Source organism: Artemia sp. Qi Xiang Cuo, chromosome 19, assembly GCF_049724085.1.
Source record: "Artemia sp. Qi Xiang Cuo chromosome 19, ASM4972408v1, whole genome shotgun sequence".
NCBI lineage: Eukaryota > Metazoa > Arthropoda > Branchiopoda > Anostraca > Artemiidae > Artemia > Artemia sp. Qi Xiang Cuo.
The window spans coordinates 18,386,392-18,404,853 of NC_142812.1; the positions used below are offsets into that span (position 1 = coordinate 18,386,392).

Genomic DNA, 18,462 nt, shown 5'->3' on the forward strand with positions numbered 1-18,462 from the left:
TAAACCTGCTATCAAAATTTCCCTACTTCGTGATAAATAAACATTAATGTTAAGGACGGTTCATCTCCTTTGAATCAAATGTTTTATGGTAAGCAACTATCAGTAAAACTTAATTTTTCAAAGAAATAACCATAACTACAATTTTTGGTTAAACTTAATGAAACAAAAATACATATTAAATATATTAATTGGAGTATATTATAAGAAAAACATCTTCTTGGCGTTTTCCCTACATTAATAGACATAGAAAATCTTTTTTTGTTTTAAGTAGGATTGAAATTTATACTTTTGGTTACTTTCACAGTAAACAGTAAGTAGTCAAATAAAACTGAACACAAAGTGGACATTGAAAATACACCTAATAGACTCATACAACAAACCTTAAAAGTGTTTTAATATTAAATAATTACACCTCGATGTAAAATGTTTCTCACATATCTCATATACCATCAGTTCTTAACATGTGTGAATTCTCTGTCGATGATATAGAGCGTAACTCAAAGCAAACTTTCTCTTACAAAAATCACACTTGTAAGATTTTACTCTAGTGTGAATTCCTTGATGATTAGAAAAAGTGGAGACTGATCTAAAGGCTCCCTACATTTATCACATTCAAAAAGTTTTTCTCCAGTATGAGTTCTTCAATGGGCAGATAAGTGGGAGCTTTGGGGGAAATTTTTCCATCATATATAGTGTGAGAAAGTTTTTTTTCCAGTATGAGTTCTTTGATGAACTATCAGGTTGGATTTCTGGAAGAATGTTTTCTTACATATATCACATTTGAAAGGTTTTTCTCCAGTATGAGCTCTTTGATGAACTATCAGGTTGGATTTCTGGAAGAATGTTTTCTTACATATATCACATTCGAAAGGTTTTTCTCCAGTATGAGTTCTTCGATGAGCTGATAGGTGAGAGTTTTGGCTAAATCTTTTCTTACATATATCACATTCGAAAGGCTTTTCTCCACTATGTGTTCTTTTATGTGCAGATAAAGTTGAATTTGATGTAAAACGTTTCTTACATATATCACATTTGAAAGGTTGTTCTCCAGTATGAGTTTTTAGATGATTACATAAACCCGCTTTTGATGTAAAATGTTTCTTACATACATCACATTTGAAAGGTTTTTCTCCAGTATGAGTTGTTTGATGAACTGATAGGTTGGATTTATGGCAGAATGTTTTCTCACATATATCACATTTAAAAGGTTTTTCTCCAGTATGAGTTCTTCGATGAGCTGATAGGCGGAATTTTTGGCTAAAACGTTTCTCACATATATCATATTCAAAAGGCTTTTCTCCAGTATGAGTTCTTTGATGATAAGAAAAACCAGATTTTGATGTAAAATATTTTTTACATATATCACACTCAAAAGATTTTTCTCCAATATGACTTCTTTGATGAGCTGATAGGCTGACTCTTTGGCTAAACGTTTTCTCACGTATATTACATTTGAAAGATATTTCTTCTGATTGAAAATCTTCATGTTTTGCTACATCATTTTCAGGTAATACCCTAATTTTACTTGGTGTTTCCTGTTGACAGTTCAAATTTGTTTCTTTTCTTAGACATATTCTTGACAGATCAGACATACTAGATGTTGCACATTCTTCTTTCCAGATAGTGTTATCATAGAACGTTGAAACGGGGAATACTGAAATAATTTAGAATTTATTCAAAATATATCACCCCGCTTTTAATAGTTTTTATCTTACACAGCTAAATACATTTATTTTTAAAGACTCTTGCGTAGGAAATTAATTAATATTTAATTAAACTTATAATTAATTTTATAATTATAACAGAAATTGATTGCGATTAAAATTAATTCCTGTTATTAATTAATTGATAACAGCAAATTTGAAACGTTGCTCTAATTCCTCTACGAGTTCTTTATTTCTCTGATGCTGAATCAAGAGCCGAAGTACTTAAAAAAAAAAAAAAAAATTGTTCTTGATGTTAAACTTTGACTTTTAGTCCTAATTTCCTAGGAATGACTCATGAAACACAAAGGCTCATTGAATTTAAACGAAAAGAGTTTTTAAAGCGCTTCACTTATTTAAAAAAGATAAGATGAATCAAGATACAGAGAAATCTATCTCTTGCACCTGACTGCACCCTATTCTTATTTCACCATCTTTGGCTCTTAGTGTTGCATTAAAATCAATAAAAACTAAAACGTTTATGGAAGAAATAGATATGATTATAGAAAAGCATATTGAAATATTTTTAAATAAAAGGTGTGTTATTTTTTTATTCTCAAGGTGTGTCTTTTTCTAATGCTCAATTTTTTTGTACGTGTAAGTAAATCCTTGCAACAGAAACAAAAGAGATCTAATTTTTAAAACTAAGAAACTTATCAGATAGCATTGAATTCTCTAAGTTAGAAAAGAGCTCCAAATAAAATTAAGTTTCCCATTTTGTTCATGGAGTTCATTGGAATATGCCACGTCCCTCTGAATCCTTTTAGAAAGTGAAAACTACAATATTCATTAAGAAAAAAACAGAAAATAAAAACATTTATTTTGCATACTTAACAGCAAAAAAAAATTGGACTATTATAGCCTTATTAGCTTTTAATCTGGGCTAATTTTGGATTCCTTGAAGTTATACCATGCTTTTTAAAATATTGGAAGAGACCAAAAGTCTCAGCATTTGAACTGGTTTTTCTTTAAAGATCCAGTTTAGGCAAATAAATGCAATGGCCCCACTATTCCAGTCTCTGAAAACTCCAACTGAAATAAATATACTTCTGTACTTTCGCAAAGTTGACCACCCATATTTTGGGTCTACTGGCTTGTGGATCATCCACTAAAAGCATATTTCAGTTTCTACCTTATTTTGCCAAGGAGTTGAAAATTCGATATTTTACCTGGTCACGGAAATATAGAAAAAGATACTAAAAAACATAACACCGTTAATATTAATATTTGGCTCTGAATTATGAGGAGGACAATCTGGTTCAAGCTTAGCAGATGCGTCTCTAGAAAAACTCTTTTCTAGGAAAACGTCATCTTTAGGTGATAAAAAGGGATTAGTACTTCCAAACAGACTCTTATCCTCATTTGGCAGGGCGTCTTCTATTAAAAAAAAAATTATGACAAGTTTACTTTCAAAATCTCAAATGATGATTTTATGATGAGTAAAAAGGCTTAAAACAAAAATTTTCTAAATAAGTTAAAAAACAATAAACAACGCAGATATTTCTTTTTGGCAGGATTGGCTGACTTTCCTAGTTTTCGTACATGCAAAATTGAACAGTTTATGGTAAATAATCATAACTAAAGGAAATAGTAACTAATACCAATGGTAAACGAAACAAAAACAAATGTTTGGAGACAAATATGCACCGGAACAATATCCATTTAATGCTAGTCCCAAATAAGAGAAAGTCATCTAAGCTGCAGAAACAGGGTTTTGCACAATAGCTCCATGCAAAGGTGTGATGCCGCGTAAATGATAGCAAAAGCTATGCAGCAAAAATGCAGCACGAAGTTTCCAACAAATTTCAGCACAAATTCTGTGCGAAATTACAAATCGATCTCATACGCTTAAACTTAGTAAAATTGGAAAGATTTAGTAAGAGACTCGGGAGGAATATTCATGAAATATCCGTAGGGTACTAGTTGATTGTCAGCTTTAAATGATAGTAGCTATGCTGGGAAAATGCAGCATTAAATTTCCTACACATTTCAGCACAAATTCTGTGTGAAATTACAAATCCATCTCATACGCTTAAACTTAGTAAAATTGGAAGGATTTAGTAAGAGACCCGGGAGGAATATTCATGAAATATCACAGGGTACTAATTGAGTGGCAGCCCCCTCAACTTAGCTATGTTGATATCGTGGGAAGAAAAAACATTTTGCATTTCGAGAATATGGCACTTTTGTTTGTTTTATTTGAGAAATTAGTTTTTTTTTACATAAAAAAAATATACAAAACGTAAGTAAACTACAACAAACAAACTAATATTACATAAGAATGGTCCCAATGAATATTACATAAGAAAATAATGAATTTTGGAATGTGAGCATTAAATAAATAGTGGTAATTCTTACTTTGTTTAGTTTTTTTTACCTGCGTCATTCCTGCCATTTTCCTAACTAATCATGTTAGTTTGTTATGAAGACATTCTATGGCCTCTAGGCATTTCTATGTCGAATTTGAGCGGAAGACTGCACCTCACACTTTGTGAAAGATGTATTTTCTTGCATGAAACACCAAAATACAATAAAATGTCAAGTTTCGGAGTGTTTTAACCCTTGCAAGCAATTGCCGATGGTATTTTTTGAATCAACATGGTAAATTTAGAGGGGGTAGGCTAATTCTCGTACCTGCCTTATTCTGTCGAGGTAAGTTTCACATTTTCAACACCTAGCACCCGGACAAATAGCTCAATTCGCAGAGAATTCAGCTTGGGCGGGAGATTAGTGTAAATGCGTATTCCACTTCCCTTCAACTTGTTCACGGCACCTAGAATTGCCTGAATGCTATGGACGTTGTCTAGCGATATAATAAAAGGTGCCTGTCGACCAATAGTTTTCCTACTCGTGATGTTGACACTGCTTTTGCTTGTGGGGCAGTAACACTTCCTAAGAGAAATATTTTCAATAATTTAAAATTTGTCAGAGAGAAGAGACTTTACGTTACTAATCACAGATTGAAAGTTTTTTTTTCAAAAGTTAGATCATGTCCAATCAAATTCAACCTCCTTTCTCTCAGTTCTGAGTCCAAAAGCTTAATACGCAAATCGTTGTTCCGCAAGTTTTCTTGTTCTAGATTTTTCTGAAGCTTCGAAGATACTTTTCTTAATTTTGCATTTTCCATCGACATTTGCCTAGCATTGTCTTTAAGAGCAATTATTGATACCGAAAAACTTTTCTGGTCTCCTAGTATTTAGTCCACTGACGCCTGTAGCCATGTCCTTCCTTCTTCATCTTTGTTTGAGCGACAACTATATTGAGTGATTTAACCAGCACGTAGAAATCTACACCTGATCAAATCCCATTTTATGCAACGGATTTGAAATCCTTTGTCCACTAAGACAGGGGTTCGAGTCCTCGGGTTACTCATTGATTGGTTTGGGACAGGGGTCAGAGAAGTGACTCTGTAAACTCAACCAGAGTTGACTCAGCTCCAAATAGGTACATGGAGAAAGCTGAGGGTGAAAAACGGGAAGCCTTGGATGATTTACAACCCCAACTACTTATCGTTCGCCTTTTCGAACAAAAGTAGTGATTCAGGAAACCTGTGATATGAAGCTCAAAGGTCGCATGCGGAAAAAGTTTATAAGTTTCATGTTTAATCCGATTCTTTTTGTTTCTTAGCATGCTTAGTTTGATTAGATTTTTTTTTTTAAGTTTTTAATTTCTTAGGCTTATCTGGGAAAAATTGATGTTTTAACCAAAAAAAAAGTCAAATGGCAAAATCAACAAAATGAAAAAAAACTTTGTTTTACCTGCCCTGTACTGGTGCAGCATTTTAGCAGAGCAAACAGGGCTATAAACCTTTAAAATGAGTCATGAGAAACCTTTGGTCTCACGTTTTTCCTGTAACTTACATCTAAATGATTTTCATAAAAGTGATTTAAAAAGTGAAAAACCTTCGACACGTTTGAATGCGTAGCTTTACATAATATTTTACCGGGAGATAAGAGGTGGGAGGGAGAGGGGTCCAGACCATTCACAATCTAGTTATAACCAATACGGTGTTTGGTCATAAAATGGCTCATAATTTAACTCGGTATTCACGTGATGGTAAGACAGCAAACCTTATTGATTATGTTATTGTAAGCCGAAGACTGGCAGGATCAATAAAATATACTAGGGTATATAAGAGTGCCGTTATTGATGTTAAGAGTAAAGATCACCATCTAGTATAATTTAAAGCTGAAATATAGGAAGGGTAACTACCTGCCGGGAAGTTATGATGTTGGTAGAATCCAGGATAAGAATTTGAGAGAAACTTTCCAGGAACAGTTGAATACTAAACTTAAGAGTCTAAATTTTGATAATGTGGAAGATGGTTGGAATAATTTTAGAAAAATAATTTGTGAAGTTGCTGAAGGCGTATTAGGGAAGAAAGCTAGACATGCAGCTAAGAATATTAGTGAAAAAGCTTTATGTTTGATATAAAGGAGAAAGAACTTGTACAAGAATTACCTTAGTGATAGATCATATGAAAACAAAAGGAATGTAAAGAAAGTGGAGAAAGCATTATAATATGAACTAAGGAGGTGTGAAGTAGAGGCCATGGATAAAATTGCCGAGGATCTAGTAGATACAGCTAGACAGCATAATAGTAAAATATTGTACTGGCATGTTAACAAATTGATAGGGAGTAGTCAATGTGGACTTGGCCCAGTTAAAGATAGGAATGGGGCACTATTAGCGATAAGGAAAAAACCAAAGAGAGATGGGCCGAACACATTTGAGAATTTGCTTAACAGATATAGAGTTGCAGGAAAAAATATAGAGGAAAATGAAAAGGTTCGTGATACATTGGATGTGAAGGAAGATTTGTTTTGTGAGGAGGAATTAGCGACAGTACTAAAAGGACTAAAAAATATTAAGGGTCCAGGTGCTGATAGGGTGGTAAATGAGTTTCTTAAATATGGTGGTTCTGAGGTTAGAAATTAGTTACTGAAGGTTATGAATATGATTTTTGAAAAAGGGGAAGTACCTAACAATTTTAGGAAAACCTTAATTAAACCACTTTATAAGAAAGGTGATAAAAGTGAGTGTGGTAATTATCGAGGGATTAGTCTGGTCTCTGTAGGTAGTATATTACTTAGTAACATGACACTTTTTAGACTGAGAGATACCGTAGACAAAGTTTTAAGAGAAGAACAGTGCGGTTTTAGAAAAGGTAGAGGATGTGTCGACCAAATTTTCACGCTTAGGTTAATACAAAATTTGGTAGAAGAAAATTCTACCTTGATCAGGTGGGCAGCTTCACTTGCCTTGGTAGTATTATTAGTAAAGATGGTGGGAGCAGTGAAGATGTTAAAAGTAGAATAGCCACGGCTCAAGGTGTTTTTTCACAGTTAAAAAAAGTTTGGAAGAATAGGAAGATAAGTCTGCAAACCAAGAATAGAATATTAGAAGCTACAGTGATGACAGGGGTCAAATATGGCTCTGAAGCATCTGAGCTCAAAAAAGGGGATGAAGATTTGCTAGATGTTTTCCAGAGAAATTGCTTAAGGATTGTTATGGGTACCCGGCTGACTGACCGTATTTCAAAAAATAGTCTATACGAAAAATGTGGTTCAATACCGCTCTCTAGGGCTATAATGGAAGAAAGGTTGAGGTGGCTAGGGCACCTCGTGCGGATGAAGGATGACATATTGCCGAAGATTCTTCTTTTCGGCAAACCGTCTAGGGCTAAACGGAAAGCAGGTCGTCCTCGTCAGGGGTGGGAGGACGTCATAAAGAAAGATTTAAAGGAAATGGGAACTTCATTGGCGGGCGTAAAGAGGGAGGCTTTGAATAGATTGGGATGGAGGAGGAGCGTGCGTAGCTGTGTTGGCCTCAGGTGGCTTGGTGCTGCGGTGAGTTGTTAGTGGTAGTAGTAGTAGTAGTAATGTGTTAAGATCTTGCATCTTTTGTCAGAAAACGCTTAAAAATAAAAAAATATACAAAACGTGAGTAAACTAATATTATATAATATACAACATAAACTAATATAAGAAAAATATACAACAAACAAACTAATATCGTAAATCAGAAAATCAAATAAATCAAATAATAAATCAAATAATTTCGTAAATCAAACGTAAATCAAATAATTTCGTAAATCAGAAAAATTTTCTCAGGTTTGTAACTTTTAATGGGTAACATAAAACAATATCGGTACTTTCACATTATATGGGTCTTTACAAGGAAACCAGTCACGAAAAACCCGTTTTTGACGGGTTAATTCAAGATACCGCTATAGAGTAATGGAATGCATAGAGGGGTTTTCATTGCGTATAAGATATTCAAACTGTTGTTTTTTGGAATTTAGGGGGGGGGAGGTACCTAGGTTAGGTTACGTATTTAATATATGCAATGCTTTACCCAGTGTTAAGATCTTACATCTTTTGTCAGAAAACATTCACCCCTCACCCTTCACCCTTCAACCTTCACCCTTACCCCTCACCCCTCACCCTTCCACCACTTATTAGGGGCTCTTTTCACTCATCAATGTAGTAAGATCTTACATGTTTTGTCAGAAAACGCTTAAAATTGAAATCTTTGAACCAAGATCTTACATCTTTGGTCGTTTTTGTGCAAACGTCTTTCATCATTCTGCTCTGATCAGTGGTCTCAGAACAATGGTGAGTAGATCATCAAAGTTCTCTCATCATTGTTCTATATGGCAGAACAGTGGCGGTCTTCACACTTTTTGCTAACATCAGTGAGCTGTAAGATCATAGGCAGGTAAGATCATATGCCCTGAGGGCACATAAGATCAATGTTGACAATGTACAGTTTATTATTTTCTTTTCTTTAAAGCAGGGCACTTCATATAGAAGGGGTCGTCGTAGAGATTTCAAAAGGGGCTCATTCAATTAGAAATCGAAGGGAGGGCAACTAGCCCCCCCCCTCCTTACGTGAATCATTCCCCCAAACACATCCAATCGAAATTTTGAGATAGCCATTTTGTTCAGCGTAGTTGATTTCCAGATAGAAAATGTGTTTTTGGAGGACAGTCCCCCACAACCCTCAGGGCAAGGGTTTCAATTTATGCATTGGGGGCATATAAGGTTTTTATAAAAGGCATTGTCGTAGACACTTCAAGAAAGGCTCATTCGATTGGAATTTAGAGGGGTTAATGCCCCTTTTAATAGTCAAAAGTGATTGGAGGGCAAGAAGCGCCCCCCACGCCCATCATTCCCCCAAACACATCCAATCAAAGTTGTGAGATAGCCATTTTGTTCAGCGTAGTTGATTTTCAGATAGAAAGTATGTTTTTGAGGAGGACACTCCCACAAACCGCTCGGAGCAGGGATTTTTAGTTACGCCCTGGGGGGCAAATAAGGTTCTAATTGAAGGCGTTATTGTAGAAGCTTACGAAAAGGCTGATGTAATTGAAAATCCCAAGCGCTATTGCCCTTTTTATTAGTTGAAAGAGATTGGAGGGCAACTAGCCCCCCCCCCACGCCCATCATTCCCCCCAACACACCCAATTAAATTTTGATATAGCCATTTTGTTCAGCGTAGTTGATTTCAAGTTAGAAAATGTGTTTTTGAGCAGGACACTCCCCCACAACCCTCGGGGCAAGGGTTTTAAGTTATGCCCTAGGGGCATATAAGGTTTTTATAGAAGGCGTTGCCGTAGAAACTTCAAAACAGGCTCATTCAATTTGAAATTCAAAGGGCGTTTGCCTTTTTTAATACTCGAAAGTGATTGGAGGGCAAGTAGCCCCCCCCCGCCACGTCCATCATTCCCCCAAACATATCCAATCAAAATTGTGAGATAGCCATTTTGTTCAGCGTAGTTGATTTCCAGATAGAAAATATGTTTTTGAGGAGGACACTCCCCCGCAACCCTCAGGGCAAAAGTTTTAAGTTACACCTGGGGTCATATAAGGTTTTTATAGGAGGCGTTGTCGTAGAAACTTCAAAACAGGCTCATTCGATTGGGAATTCAAAGGGTTAGTGCCATTTTTAATAGTTGAAAGTAATTGGAGGGCAAATAGCCCCCCACGCTCACCATTCCCCCAAACACATCCAATAAGAATTTTGAGATAGCCATTTTGTTCAGCACAGGCTAGTTGATTTCCGGATAGAAAATGTTTTTTAGGAGGACGCTCCCCTAGAGGAGATTCCCCCACAATCCTCAGGACAAGGGTTTTAAGTTATGCCCTGGGGGCATATAAGGATTTATAAGAAGGCGCTGTCGTAGAAACTTCAAAATCTACCTCTTAGGTACAACAAAATTTGCACTTTACTGAAAAAATAAAAATGAATGTGCATTGTCAGTTTAATATACATATACTGATATTTAGTAATCCTAATGTTAAAATTATTTGATTTATTAAAGTTATAAAAGTAAAAAAAATTATATTTTTTTTCAGTAAAGTGCAAATTTTGTTCTGGCCTTGGGAAGGCACAGGGGTTTTGCGCCCAACTTATGTTAATTTCTGCTCGTTTTGAGTTTGACTCGGTTATTTATTGTAATTTCTGTTCGTTTTGGGTTTCATTTATATATCGATACTGATTTGTGGTAGTTTCGAGGTAGGTAGACTATTTGATTATATTTTTGCTCATTTTTGTTTAATGGAGTTCTTTACTTTTCTTTGAAAAACTTATGTTGTGGAAAGTTTTTTTTAATTAATCTTAGAACAAAGATGAATTAAAAAACGATAATCTTTGCAGAAAGATGTAAGATCTTAGACGTAAGATCTTAGTGCTAAAAAATGGGCCTATTGAAAGAGAATCTTTTCTATTACACATAGAATACGTTTTAAGAGTATAAATAGCAGTTACCATAACTTAAAAATAAACATTGGACAAGTTTTGGGTATCGGTGACTGTTGATTACAGAAAGTGATAGGAAGTTAGAATATAAGAGACCCCAAGTAGAGGTGCTAAGCATAATCTTAAACGTTTATATCTTTTTTAAATCATTTTGCGAATTCTGCCTCTCCTCAATACTCCTCTCTACGTTAACTTTTGCTTAGCTCTTTCCAAGAAGTATTTTCAGAACGAAAAAAACGTGAAATTGATAATTTTAGGTATTTTTAATTATTATCAAAATTATATTTTGAAATGCTTGAAGAAACTGTATTCTCTGAAAGAAGAAATCAAAAACTAGTCATTTAATTATTCTTCACTGATACCAGCACATACTATTTTTAATAATTAAATAGATAGAGATAGTTCAAAATGATAAGAAAAGCAAGAAAAAGATCATGGTAAACAAGAAAAAAGACTGCTTGCAATACATATTATTTTCTAATGAGTGGTATTTCTCGAATATATAATTTGATCTGCCTATCTTCCAAAAATTAGCTTAGTCTATTCAAATACTATAGATGCAAAGGTTTCATTAAAAACATTTTTCCACGAAATAATTTTGTAAAATAAAAGTAAAGAGCTACATCAAACCAAACATGCAGAGAAATAAACTTAACGTGTTCCAAGCGTAATTAGCTGTATATACAAGCGTATAATTAGCTAGGTTAGGTGCTAAAAAAGAATGATGATAGTGATGAAAAAGGAAAAAAACATGAAAAAGTGATTCAGGAGTGTTTCTTAGTTTTATTTATATTAGTGTTCGAGTTTTTGATGGTTCATATGGTAAAACTTCGCTGACAGGCTTCGCAGTATACGGTTATTATGGTAAGATAAATGTCAGGGATTAATGAAAAGTTGGCACTACTAGAAAATCATAGGGTTAACATTTATGAATAGGTTGATATGGTGCACCAGGATGGTGATATGTGGAGTATGAGACTGGGACCACCAGCGAAGTATGCTTTCCCCATTGATATTTTCCACCCAATAGCCCTGGGAAACCTATGCTGATGCATTTGAATTGTAGAGGGTTAAATAGTAGTTTTAGGTACATTTCTGAGTTGTGTGATAGTGTGAGTGATATAAATATTGTTGGGTTGAATGAGACTTGGCGTAATGATTATAATGACTTGCTACTTGATATTAATGGTTACTCGTTTTATAGGAAGAATAGAATGATACATCAACATGGTGGGCTTGCAGCGTATGTAAAGTCAAGCCTTACTTCTAGGGTAAGAGAAGATTTATCAGTATCTGTTGAAATGGTATTTGAGAGTATGGTTTAGCAGGTTGATATCAATAAGGATACATTTTACGTAGTAATTGTATATAGAACTCCTTCAAGTTCGTAATAGTAATTTATGGATTATATGGAGTTACAGCTGACGCCACTACTATCTTCGGCCCATTGTTTTGTGATGGGTGTTTTAATATTGATATGAAGAATGGGAAAAATGTGATTCCTAATAATTTTTGTAATCTTATGTTTAGTTTTAATCTTCACCCAGTTATTGAAGTGTGTACTCGTGTTACTGAGACGTCTGAAACTTTGATTGATAATATTTTTTCGAGTGTGAAATATGATAGTCCAATTGTAATCCCAAATGATATGTCCGATCACTGTTCAATCATGGTATGTACAGACATCGAAAAAGACAAGCATAATGATGCTGAGAATAGAAATAGACAATACTCTTATTTTGATAAATCAAGTATTAATGAAATGAAAGAGCGATTTGAGGAATGTGATTGGAGTTGCTTAAGTGAATGCGCGACAGGTTTGCACTGTGGTATGAAAAAGTTACAACTTTGATCGATGAAGTGTGTATTAATACAACTATAAAGAAAAAAAAATGAAAGAAGTGCAAAAAAGCCATGGGTATCCCCCAGTCTTTTGGCTAGCATTAAGAGGAGGCATGCATTGTATAAGGTTATTAAAATTACTGACCGAGAATTAGACCAAAATATTTATAAGAATTATAATAACGCGCTCAATAAATTGTTAAGAAAAGCAAAAAAGGATTATTATTTGAGAATGTTTGAGTCGCTGATATCTATTCAGTCGATAATTGGAGCAACTGACAAGGATGCATGTGGAAGTGAACAATAACAGGCAAATTTTTAATGAATAACTGGCCGATCATTTTTCTAACGCAGGTAATGAAATTAGACAGTCAGTAAGTATACATCAAAACGAAGGGTCGTTTCACCAGTATATTGGGCCAGCTAGTGAAACAAGTATGTGGCTGCAAAAGACGAATGAAAGTGAAGTGTTAACAGTGATTTCTGGAATAAAGAATAATTCCGCTGGATTAGATTTTTTATCCCTCCGTGTCCTGAAAGAAATTTTTCCAGTTATTAAGGATCAACTTGTCGAACATATTGATGGGTGTTTTAAGGATGGAATCTTCCCTCAGCCGTTTAAAACTGCAAAAATAGTGCCAATTTTTAAGTCAGGTGACCGAGAACATCCTAGCAACTATAGGCCTATATCACTGCTTCTGATTATAGCTAGAATATCGGAGAAGATATTATGCCTAAGGATTGAGACATTTCTAGAGAAAAAAGGATTTTTCTTTAAGAACCAATTTGATTTCAGAAAGAAACATTCTACAGAGCATGCAGTTCAGTTTTTTACAACGTTGGTTAATGATGGCCTTGATAAACATCTTAAAGTCATAACTGTATTTTTAGATATTTTAAAAGAATTCGATTCTGTGGACCATGAAAATCTATTGTGTAAATTAGATAATGCCGGTATAAGAGGAAGAGCTCTGAATCTGTTGAAGCCTTACCTAAGTGATGGAAAATTATATTTGGATGATGGAAAACAAGCTACATGTGAATATGATGTCAAGTCTGGAGTCCCACAGGGATCTCCCTTTGGTCCACTATTATTTGCTGTATATATTAATGATCTATGTAGAGTTTTATCTAATATTGTTGATTCAGAAAACAGCAGAGACCCAAATGTGATCCCTGTAAAAGGGTTAGTTTTATTTGTTGATGATACTAATTTAACGGTATGTACGAGAACTGAAAAAGAGTTGATCCGAGCAGTTGAACATGATATAGCCTAAGTTTCATTGAAAAGTGGACTAGGTTGAATATGCTGAAAATAAATTTTAAGAAGCGTGATTTTGTGTTGTTTGCTTGTTCTAAAAAGTATTATCCTTGGGTAGATAAGTTGAGGTGTGGGAGTTCATTTATTAATAGAGTACACTCGACTAGGTATTTAGGCATTATTGTAGATGAGACGCTCAGTTTTTCAGATCATATAAATTGTATAACATCCAAAATTGCCCGTAATATTGGAATTATTAGGAAATTGAAGCATATTTGTCCGAAAATTGTCCTTAGACTTTTGAATTTTTCACTTGTCCATTGTTACCTTTTATATTGTTGTTCAGTATGGTCTTCAACTTTTCAATCCCATCTGAAACGACTTGGAGCTTTGCAGAATTCTGCCACTAGGATTTTAGCAAATTATGGACCGAGAAATTCAGTGATAAATGTGTATCTGAAACTGAATATTCTTCCTCTAGCAGGTATATTCCTTTTTTATCGATCTATGCTAACTTTTGATATTATTAATAACTTTACCTCAGAATGTTTTAATGGCATGTTTATAACTTGTGTGGATCTTCACAATTATAATACAAGAAATGCAGATGCTTTTCGGCGGCCGCAGAGTGAAACAACCCGGTCACAGTTCTCTGCTTGGCATGTTTTGCCGAGCTCCTGGAGTCATTTACCCATTGGGGTTGTGCGTGAGCATGACCGAAGTAGTTTCCGGGAGAATTGAGAGATTTTTGTAATAAAATTTATCAATTTGTTTGATTTTTTTGTTTTAGTTTTTTTTTTAGTAGTGCCGTAATAGAATTTTTAGTTGTGTTGATTGGTTAGCCCGTCGGCGGGGGATAATGTTTTGTTTTTGTTTATTTATATTGAATTATGTGTTGGATGTTGGAGTTGGCCAAACGAACCGAAAGGTTCCTTGGCGTTTGTTTTTTGTAAATTTTGTATAAATAAAATTATACTCCTGAAAAATAAAATGAAAATAAATTACAATAAATAACCAAGTCAAACTAAAAAAAGGGAGAAACTAAGATGGGCAGGGCTGACACCCTCCCCCCTGCCTTCTGGAGATCTGCACTCATAAAAAAATTTTGTATCTGCATCTATTCCTGGTTGTTATTCCTTTAACAAACACACTTAGGTTACCTTTGATCAGCCCAAATAACTAAATCTATTTTAAGCATAGTATCAAACCTGAAAAAATCAATAAGTGTTATAATTACTACAATAATATCAACTACCTAAACTGGAAATCAAAGATCAAGTGTGGCAGAGGTTAAAAACCTATACCATCATTATTGCTAGTATCATTTATATTCAAAATATTAGATGAGAGTTTAAAGAGAAATTTATGTTTTCCAGTCTTCTAGCTTGTGAAACTATTTATTTAAGGTATATTTCAGTTTCTACCACATTTTTCTAAGGAACTTAAAATCGAATATTCTATATTGGCACGGAAATATAGAAGAGGAAACATACCATTGCCCATATTGATATTTGGTTCCCATTTCAGAGGGTGGCAATCAGGTTCAAATTTTGCAGATGCGTCTGTAGAAAAACTCGTCTCTTGGAAAACTTCTTTAGGTAACAAATTGGGATTGGTACTTTCAAACTGACTTTTACCGTCATTTGGTAGTGTGTCTTCAAGTTCTAAAGAAAATTTAAAGCTAATTTACTTAAGAACTTGGAACAATGATTTAGTGATGGATCAAAAGGTTCAAAAGAAAATTCTGCCTTTAAAAAAAATCTCAGATCTTTGATTTAATCACAAATAAAATGTTCGAAAAAAAAGAAAAAAAAATTTCTTGCAAGATTCGCTGATTATCTTTGCGTTCGTCATCATAGCGCTGCCTCATACGATTGAAAATTGAAAGGGCTATTGCCCTTTATAATAGCCGAAAGTGATTGGAGGGCAACTAACCTCCCTCCCACACCCACCATTTTCCCAAATACATCCAAACAAAATTATGACATAGCCATTTTGATCAGCGTGGTTGAAAGGTCTAGAAATTATGTATTTGAGGATGACAACCTCCATACAGCCCTCAGCGCAAGGTTTTAAGTTATACCTTGGGGTCATTCAAGGTTTATATAGAGAGGGTGATCTTATGATCTTAGGAAGGGGCACATTGGATTGCTAATCAGAAGTTTTAGTGCTCTTTTTGAGATTCCGAGTGATGGGAGGGTAGATATCCCCTCCCCCACACCTCCCATTTTCCCAAAATGCGTCTGATAGAAATTTTGAGATGACCATTTGTTTTTGTAAAAACTTCAAAAAGAGCTTCTCGTGCGAATGGAAATTGAAAGAGCTAGTGCATTTTTAAAATTCGAAACTGATTGGAGGGCAACTAACCCCTCCTCCCACTCCCACCATTTTCCCAAACCAAAGATATTGTATGTCTTCGGCTTGTGGTTGTTACTAGTTATTGGAGTGGTAAGGTACGGGTGTCACCACCTGTTGGTGCAAAAATGGTGCTACACCTCTTACTAGAGGGGAAAGCCCCCGGCGGCGCCAAATATTATAGTGGGATGCCCGCGCTTACCCCAACGGTTCTGTAAATATCGGGTATGTCAGTTCCCAATTTAGAATGTACCCTGCCTTAGGGTACGATAACGTGATCAAACGGTCAAAGGGGCCACTGTAAGGCCGGTAACCCAGGGTACCCGCCCTGGCTTACCGCTAATATTTCTAACTATCTCCTTGGACTCTACCTAGGCTATAAAGTCACAGATCATATAGTATAAAAAAGCTAACTTTATTCAGTCACGCATATAACAGAACTGAAAACTCTTACTTGTAAGTTTCCCCCAGACCACTCAACCGCGTTCCTCCGGTGGGTGGTAGGTGAATTTTCCCACACAATTAAAATTCTTACCAACTACTGCCGTACTTCAAATGAATACGCCCTATGCCCCTTCTTTCACCCCCCGACACTTCGGATCAAAATTGTTCTCTGAAAGTAACTTTTAGCTATGGTGAATCACCTCTAACTGCGCAATTAAAGCCTCGTGGTTTGTTTAACAAACTACAAAGTTAAAGAAGGAAAAAATGGTGCAGCCAAAATTAAGGGAAAATTAGTAATTATTACTAGGGGGAAAAGAGAATAATTAAGGGACCCAAAAGAAAAAAAAATCTGGGAAGGGCATTTATCTGAAACAAACTAGGACCAACGGTCCCAACACTTCTCTCCTAAGATCAATGGCCGCTTCCCCGGTGGATTGGCTGGAAATTCGGACAAAAAATCAAATCAATACAACAAAAACCGAAGTTTCTTCTCCGGTTTCTTCCTTTTTGCCTTCTTCTTGTTTGCCTATCTCTTCATTAGAGCTCCTGTCGTGCGGGGGTTTCTGTCTTTCCGAGTAGTATGCGGTACGATGAAATTTTCTTCTTCTTTCAACAACCCCTCTTCCTCCTCAGTTGGGAACAATTCCAGGATGTCGTCTTCGGGACTCTCCTGACGGTCAACAAACATGTCGAGAAGAGCCTTATCCGTTAATTTTTCTGCGGGGATTAGGGGGGATGATGCAGGGAACAGGGGTTTTATTTCTTCGGCAGGATATCGAATAACCGTGGCGGGATAATTAATCTCTGCTCTGCTTGTAGATGCAATAGCAGGATATCGAAAATCCGTAGCAGGATAATGAGTCTTTGCCTTGTTCGTAGCTGTTATAGGATGTAGGTGTGGTTTTGGGGTTATAGTAAGCTTTCCTCTTCTCGAAGGTTGCCTTTGTTGTAGGGCAACTCCAGATGAGGCTAGTGATGAGTTAGGATTGTAGTGGGGTTTTATTGGAGGGCGGATGGGTGCAGAATAAGGATGGTTGTTACGATTTGGGGAGAGGGGAGATAAGGAGTGATGCATGGGCGAATGTGTGCAACGGGCGGACGGGTGCTACGATGCGAAGGGAAAAGGAGATGGTTGACGTAAGGGCGCACGGGCTCAGCCTGCGGCCTTCGGGGTATTCGGTAATTAAATATCGGGTAATCCAATCCTAATAACGATGGACGGTCAGGCACAGCCCCCCGTCCAGTCAGGCGTGTCCCTACTGTTTGTAAGTGCAAAGGAGGGTTTGGGGATTTATTTGTTTCTGTTGTGGCATGGGCCCCTACTTTGCTTTTATTTTTGTGATGGGACGGAAGCTGGCGTTTTCGAAGGGACTCTTCCTTCCATGCCAAACAGCTACATCCCTCCACCGATTTCTTTAAAATTTGGTTCAGGCTGGGCACATGTAAATATTCTTTTATGCGGCGAAACATTTCTTTCAACGCAAGATGATTTCCATTCCGGTGGAGGTGTTTTGCTAGTTCCACTAGCCTTCCATCTGGAGGAGTAATTTTTCATGTAACAGTGTCAGCTTTAAGTACTGTATACCCTACAACGGGTACCCCCATCACTACTCGGTCTGGCATTGGTTCTGGTTTCCGTTGTCCTTGTCTTACCACAGGAATCCATCGAGGTTAAATCCAATATTTCAAACAGCCTATATCATTCGTCATGAAGGCTTCCTTTACCTCCTTCTCCGTCGATAGCCTCTTTTCGGGACAAGCCGTCAGCATTTCCGTTATCTGTCCCCGGTCTTGATTTATCTCGAAATCATATTCCTGTAAGCACAGGGCCCACCGTGCCAATCGTCGGTTATCTGGCTTAATTATATTTAGCCATCTCAATAGATTGTGATCCATCACTATTTTAAATTTCCGTCCATAAATAATAGTCAAGTTTTTTGACCGCATATACTATTGCAAGACATTCTTTTTCAATTGTGCTATAACGTAATTCTGCTTTTGATAATTTTCAGGATATGAATATGATTGGATGTTCCCCGTGCTTAAAATATTGAGATAAAACTGCCCCTAATCCGTAATTTGAACTGTCTGTTT

At 35.9% G+C, this 18,462-nt stretch overlaps 1 protein-coding gene across 1 annotated transcript in view; it reads right to left on the reverse strand.

Annotated features, from left to right (window-relative positions):
• Positions 1–274: 274 nt before the first annotated feature.
• The window catches only part of LOC148940570 (uncharacterized), a 32,733-nt gene continuing 14,545 nt past the window's right edge, over positions 275–18,462 (reverse strand). The window contains exons 4-5 of the mRNA XM_089105419.1: positions 15,063–15,233; positions 275–1,654 (exon numbers count right to left, since the gene is read on the reverse strand). Of these exons, the coding sequence (XP_088961545.1) occupies positions 684–1,654; positions 15,063–15,233 (1,142 nt within the window). The 3' untranslated portion in view covers positions 275–683. The remainder of the gene's footprint in view (positions 1,655–15,062; positions 15,234–18,462) is intronic.